Raw genomic sequence first — 6,792 nt, forward strand, 5'->3', positions numbered from 1 at the left:
ATGAATGAATTTTTTTGGACAAAAATACGTACATCTACACTACTGAGATTTGCCCCTGGACATGCTTATGATTTGCCCCTGGACATAATATAGTTCTTAAATCAATGGCAGGTACCAAACCGGTTTCAGGTTTCACCAAACCAGTTTCCTACTTAACACTAAATCAATCATTGGACTAATTAATTTGAAATGTGGGTAGCCTTTTAGACGACTTTTAAAGCTATCTATTTTGGGTCCCTATCAGTCTACCACACATGTTTTTTTATAGCTTTTAGTGACACAGTTTTTGGTGAGATGCTGTGTATATATAGATACAGTCTACAGACTCCACATCCCACACACAACTAGTGAACTTAATATCTATTTTGGGTCCCTATCAGTTTACCACACATGTTATGCTCTAATCAAGACTGTTGTAACTCTGATATGTCATCTGTTTTCGATCGATACTCGTGCACCAACCATGTTATTAATATTTCTTTCAACGCCCTCTTGTTATTCATGTGTGTTTTGCTCTTCTTCCGTAGTAACACACTGTCGAAGAAACTGACAGCCAGCACTAGCGCTTGTTCGCACTGGCTGTCAGTTTTCTCGACAGTATTTAATGGCTGTTTGGGTTTGGTATATTTAATTTTTGGCATATGGACAGTTGTCGAAAAGTCAAGGGACATAACGAGCCTGTCACTGGTTCTCCAAGGAGTTGTCTGGCTGCTAGCTTTGATTCTTGAAAGTCGACGGGCTTTACCGAAGATCTGTTCTCTTTTGATCTTATTGTTTTCATGTTTTCTATGTTTTCCGGCCATTTGGGATGCTAGTGTTCATGGAGAAACAAGTTTAACCGAGGTGTTAAACACGTTGACTTTCCCAGGTGCGGTTTTGTTAGTTTTATGTGTTTTTATGGAAAGAAAACAAACTGATCCCGAACTTGGCGCGCTTTATGCGCCTTTGGTAACCGAAGATGTTGTCACTCCTAAAGCGAAAGCAGGAATTTTAAGCAACTTGACGTTCTGGTGGCTTAATCCGCTGCTGGTAACCGGAAAGAGTAAAGTTCTTGATGCGGATGATATCCCGAAATTGCAAGATGAAAATAAAGCCCAAATGTGTTATTCAACATTCATGAAAATTCTGGATAAACGAAAGGCGGAGAGAGAACGAAAGGGTGTCGTTGGTGATCTGTCAGTGTTGTCGACTTTGTTTATGTGGCAATCGAAGCGGTTGGTGACCACAGGGATTTTTGCGCTGGTAAAGGTGCTTTCATTGGCTTCGGGCCCGTTGATTCTTCGGGCTTTTATAAAAGTTGTCCAGGGAAAACAAACATTTGATCATGAAGGTTATTATCTCACATTAGCCCTGTTTATTTCCAAATGTTTGGAATCACTATCAGAGAGACAGTTAAACTTTAGAAACCGAGTGACCGGGTTGCAGGTGAAGTCTATGCTATGTGCAGCCATTTATCAGAAGCAGCTACGGTTATCGAACGACGCCAGAATGAGTTACTCACCCGGTCAGATCATGAATTATGCCACAGTTGATGCTAACCGAATCGGCGAGTTTCCGTTTTGGTTTCACCAGATTTGGACCATTGGTCTGCAAATATGTCTTGGGATATTTATAATTTATTTTTCAGTCGGAGTGGCTGCGTTTGCGGCGTTGTTGGTTATAATCTTAACCGTTTTAGGGAACATTCCATTGGGCAAGTTGCAGCATAAGATTTTAACAAAGCTCATGGCGGCTCAGGACCGAAGGTTGAAGGCGATAACGGAAGCTGTTTCAAATATGAAGGTTTTGAAGTTATATGCTTGGGAGAAACATTTTCAAAAGGCAGCTGAAAAGTTGAGAAATGAAGAGATGAGATGGTTATCGGCGGTTATTATGCAAAGAGGACTATACTTGATTCTGTTTTGGTCATCACCCGCGATTGTAGCAACTGTGACGTTTTATACGTGTTACTTAATAGGAATCCCGCTTGATGCTAGTAACGTGTTCACGTTTCTGGCAACGATACGGATCATTCAAGAGCCGATTCGGCTCATTGCTGATGTGGCAGCTGTGTTTATTGAAGCGAGGGTTGCGTTAACACGCATTATTAAGTTTTTGGAGGCACCCGAGCTGCAGAAAGAACGAAGGAATAATGTTAGCGTAGGACATGGATCAGTTATAATCAAAGCGGAAGTGGTTTCATGGAATGATGACTGTTCAAAACCGACTCTAACCGATCTAAATGTTGAAATTTCGGCTGGTGAAAAGGTGGCTATATGTGGGGAGGTCGGGTCGGGTAAATCGACTCTTATATCTGCTATCCTAGGAGAGGTTCCAAACATTAAAGGCAAAGTAAGTCTTTGTTACATGTCAGTTTTAAGTTTTAAATTTTAGAAAACAAAAATGTTAATGTTTATTGTAATCTTGTTTTGTTATGTTCAGATTGAAGTTAATGGAAAAGTTGCATATGTTTCACAAACTGCGTGGATCCAAACAGGGACTGTTCGAGATAATATTCTGTTCGGGTCGGTAATGGATGATGAAAAGTATGAAGAAGTGGTTAAGAAATGCTCACTTGTGAAGGATATTGAGATGTTTCCATTCGGGGATCAAACAATTATAGGAGAAAGAGGTGTGAATCTGAGTGGTGGACAGAAGCAACGCGTTCAGCTTGCACGCGCGTTATATCAAGATGCAGATATATACCTTCTGGATGACCCGTTTAGCGCGGTTGATGCCCATACTGCAGCCAGTTTGTTCAAAGTAATTATCATTCTCATGACTTATTTCTTCTGTGATATAAATATTTTGGAAAATCACCAAAAAAAGTCATTTTGACCGGAGAGCGAAATGTGTCATAACAATTTTCAATTTTGGCGTGACTGATAAAGTTAATTTGGTCAAACTGGCTATTTTGGTAATTTTCTCTAAATATAAACTGTGAGCATGTTGTATTTGTAGGATTACATTATGGGAGCACTATCAAGCAAGACGGTGTTACTTGTAACTCACCAAGTCGATTTCTTGCCTGCTTTTGATGACGTCTTGGTGAGCTAATGAGCTATTCACAAACTAACTAGACGTTATGCATCTTTTATAAACTAAACCATTTAAATGGTCGTAATTACGTTCACAGCTAATGGCAGATGGAAAGATTGTGCAAAAAGGAACTTATGCTCAACTGCTTGAGTCATGTAAAGAGTTCCAAAGCTTAGTTATTGCACTTAGTAACACTTCTGGTTCAGCTGATGGTTCTCAACACCTCGCTAAATCTCCAAATCAAGAAATAGAAAATGTTTACACAAGAGAACAAATTGTAGGAGAACAACTGATAAAGCAAGAAGAACGAGAAGCAGGGGATACGGGCCTCAAGCCATATAAACAATATCTTAGCCAGAGAAGTGGTAAGAGGGATGGCTACTTCTACTTCTCTCTGTCGGTTTTGTCACATTTCTTATACATAATTGGATTGTTCTTGCAAAATCTGTGGCTGGCTAGTGAAGTGCAGGGTTCTATGGTCAACGAGTCAACCATGTTACTAGTATACATGGTCATGGCTTTTGTGATGATGTTCTTCTTATTTGGTAGATCTTATTATGTGGTTAAACTTGGAACTAATGCATCTATGGCAGTTTTCTCCAAGTTAATAACTTCTCTTTTCCGAGCACCAATGTCGTTCTATGACTCCACGCCCATAGGAAGGATAATCAGTCGGGTATGTCTTGTTACATAAACTAATGCTCAAATTATGTTCAGGAAACTTACGAATCCAATTGTTGTAGCTTTCGTCTGATCTAAGTGTTGTAGACATTGAATTGGCAATGAAGTTCACGGTTGGAATAGGCACAACGATGAACACGTACTTTAGCTTCGGGATCTTGGCGTTCCTAACTTGGCCTATCTTGTTTGTCATCATTCCAACGGTTTATGTAACGATACTTCTACAAGTAAGATTATTAGAGTGTTACCACTGTTACATATAGAAAGCTGTGTTGTTAGTAGAATATGTTATCCACATCTCATTTTTTATTCTTTAGAAATTTTACTATGCTTCTGCAAAGGAGTTGATGAGGTTAGATGGCACGAGTAAGTCTTTAGTTGCAAGTCATCTAGCACAATCAATTGCTGGAGTTGTTACAATAAGAGCTTTTGGAGAAGAAGACCGTTTCTTTTCAGAGCATTTGAACCTTATTGATGGCAACGCGAGTCCATTCTTTCATAGCTTTTCAGCAAACGAGTGGTTGATTCAACGTCTAGAAATGCTATGCGCAGTTGTCGTTTCTAGCTCTGCCTTAGCCATAACTTTGCTCCCCTTTGATGCCTCAGCCTCGGGTTAGTGGCATTAAATATATTCCTTTATTTATTTAGCCTCAGGTTAGTACAAGAAAATATGTTTACTAACATGTATTGTAATGACAGGATACATTGGAATGGCTCTTTCATACGGTCTCTCATTGAATATTTTCCTTGTTGTATCCGTTCAATTCCAATGTCAGCTATCAAATCTGATAGTTTCAGTTGAAAGATTGGATCAATACATGCATATTCGTAGTGAAGCCCCGGAGATAATTGAAAACAACCGCCCACCAACAAACTGGCCAAGTATTGGCCGAGTTGTCGTTGAAAATCTGAAAGTATGTGTGGTTTTCAACTTTATTTACATGAATAATATTTCAAGAGTTTTAGACAATTTGGTTAAGTGTTCCAGATCAGATATCAACCGAACTCCCCCTTGGTTCTTCATGGAATCAATTGTCTGTTTGAAGGAGGGCATAAGATTGGAATCGTGGGTAGAACGGGCAGTGGAAAAACGACTTTGATTAGTGCTTTGTTTTGCTTAGTTGAGCCTACGGACGGAAAGATAGTCATAGATGATATAGATATCACTTCAATTGGACTTCATGACCTTAGATCAAGTTTTGGAATCATCCCACAAGAACCAACATTATTCAGTGGTTCAATTCGATACAATCTCGATCCTCTATCCGAGCACAGTGATCAAGAAATATGGAAGGTAAAATTATACAAGCTTATAAAATATAGACCAACCAAGACCATAAGTGAATGCTAACTTTCATTATTTATCAGGTTCTTGAAAAATGCCAACTTAGAGAAGCCATTCAAGATAAAAAGGAGGGATTGGACTCATTGGGTACGAAATTTGACTCATTCATATATGATATTGCAAGTGTTACATAACATATAAGTATATAATAATATTAATATAGTTGTGCAAGATGGTTCAAACTGGAGCCTTGGACAAAGACAACTGTTTTGTTTAGGAAGAGCCCTGTTGAAGAGAAGAAAGATATTGGTGCTTGATGAAGCCACCGCGTCAATTGATAATGCAACGGACACCATTATACAGAAAACGATTCGGGAAGAGTTTAAAGATTGCACTGTGATAACAGTTGCCCACAGAATACCAACTGTTGTAGACTGCACAATGGTGCTTGTTATGAAGGATGGTAGGTCCAAGTTCTTTCCTATCTCAATACTACGTTTGACAAACTGAGAGGGTCAGGTGGGTTTGGTGACGGGTTAGAACGTCTGAGCGAAATGAATTTTTGTCAAAATGGGCTGTTTTAAGAAATATCAATTTGGTTTGGTCAAAACCAGTTCTGGCCAAAATGGAGTCGTGTTAAATTTGAAACCGACCTGTGAAGCAGTAAGGCTGCCGATATAATGTCCTCTCCGGTTTGAAAACATTAGGAAACATCCTTTTGAATCATTCTACTTGGTTTTTTATACTAGAAGTGAACCATTGATTTCATGAAAATGCCCTAAAACTCAAGTGATCAAAACTGCTAATCACTCTGAAATAAACCTTGTACTTTACAGGAAAGGTGATGGAATATGACAAGCCCATGAAATTGATGAATGATCCAGCTTCTTTATTTGCACAACTTGTTAACGAATACTGGTCACAACATTAAACCTCGTAAGCTAACTAGGTAAGCTTCGGATAATTCATTAACCTACGTATCAAAAACATTATGATCATGTTATATTTCTAGATCAATTTGAGGCATGATAGATGCAATGCTAGTCATCAATAACACACGGTTGCAATGACGCATAGGAAGATTACTTCTGCACGATCGTCGAGAAATTGAGGATTGTAGTCATGAAATTAATTATCTTTGAACTCTGTAAGCCTCTTGGATGTATGTCAGTATGTGCATTATTTTTGGAATGATATTACTTGTTCGTGTGATAAACAAGACCCCTATTCCTTCATAGAAGATATTTTCATTAATTTCATGACTAAAGTAATGCAAAAGATCAATCATGTAATAGGTATGAGATTGGTACTAAAACTACCAAAATTGAAAATGGGTATTGAGTAATTGCACAAGGGAAACTTCTGACACTTAGCTGTTGTTAGTAATGACACTTTATGCCAAGTTATTAATAATGACAACTTCTGAAAAAACATATTCACGTCAAGATATTACAACTACTTTTGAAAATGACTACATAGTCCGTTTGGCATACAATTTGTCCGCCATATTTTCTTCCACAATCACATATGATGCATGGTCGTGATTGCTAACCGATTGGATATTGCATTAACGTGCCATATTTTTATTTCCAGCGACAATCGTCATATGGATCATAGTCTGAATCTGGACCATGCTCCGCTTTATACGGATATATCATGGTACCAATGATCTTCGTTTTCCTTGGGGCTGTCATAATCCCAATCCTTCCTCAAGACCACGGGGTCAAAATATATATTTGCATGGATCATGCTCGTCTTCTGTTGGGTGCTCCTCTACGGGTGGATTGTTAGCAGGTTTTGGTGGTTGG

The 6,792-nt window shown here is 38.7% G+C and overlaps 1 protein-coding gene across 2 annotated transcripts; it reads left to right on the forward strand.

Annotated features, from left to right (window-relative positions):
* The first annotated feature begins 429 nt into the window (after nucleotides 1-429).
* On the forward strand, nucleotides 430-6,203 carry LOC143627287 (ABC transporter C family member 10-like). 2 transcript variants are annotated; one of them, XM_077097144.1, is made up of 12 exons: nucleotides 430-2,331; nucleotides 2,422-2,742; nucleotides 2,941-3,027; nucleotides 3,116-3,694; nucleotides 3,762-3,926; nucleotides 4,017-4,311; nucleotides 4,399-4,613; nucleotides 4,688-4,993; nucleotides 5,068-5,131; nucleotides 5,208-5,447; nucleotides 5,821-5,933; nucleotides 5,997-6,203. In XM_077097144.1, exons 1-11 carry the CDS (start codon nucleotides 502-504, stop codon nucleotides 5,913-5,915), a joined length of 4,197 nt encoding a protein of 1,398 aa, XP_076953259.1. In that variant the 5' UTR covers nucleotides 430-501; the 3' UTR covers nucleotides 5,916-5,933; nucleotides 5,997-6,203. The 2 variants fall into 2 exon arrangements, with proteins under 2 accessions (XP_076953259.1, XP_076953258.1); XM_077097143.1 differs by having other exon boundaries at nucleotides 5,821-6,203.
* Nucleotides 6,204-6,792: the final 589 nt, after the last annotated feature.

Source organism: Bidens hawaiensis, unplaced genomic scaffold (genome assembly GCF_021521415.1).
Source record: "Bidens hawaiensis isolate Kalapana, Puna unplaced genomic scaffold, B.hawaiensis_p1.1 tig00004618_1, whole genome shotgun sequence".
Lineage (NCBI taxonomy): Eukaryota > Viridiplantae > Streptophyta > Magnoliopsida > Asterales > Asteraceae > Bidens > Bidens hawaiensis.

What these genes read in the sequence shown, in the direction of transcription:
- LOC143627287 (XM_077097143.1), top strand. Translation starts at nt 502, where the DNA reads ATGTGTGTTTTGCTCTTCTTCCGTAGTAACACACTGTCGAAGAAACTG. An exon ending in TAGGAAGGATAATCAGTCGG is followed by an intron (nt 3,695 to 3,761) that starts GTATGTCTTGTT and finishes CAATTGTTGTAG; the next exon opens with CTTTCGTCTGATCTAAGTGT. An exon ending in GGTGCTTGTTATGAAGGATG is followed by an intron (nt 5,448 to 5,820) that starts GTAGGTCCAAGT and finishes TGTACTTTACAG; the next exon opens with GAAAGGTGATGGAATATGAC.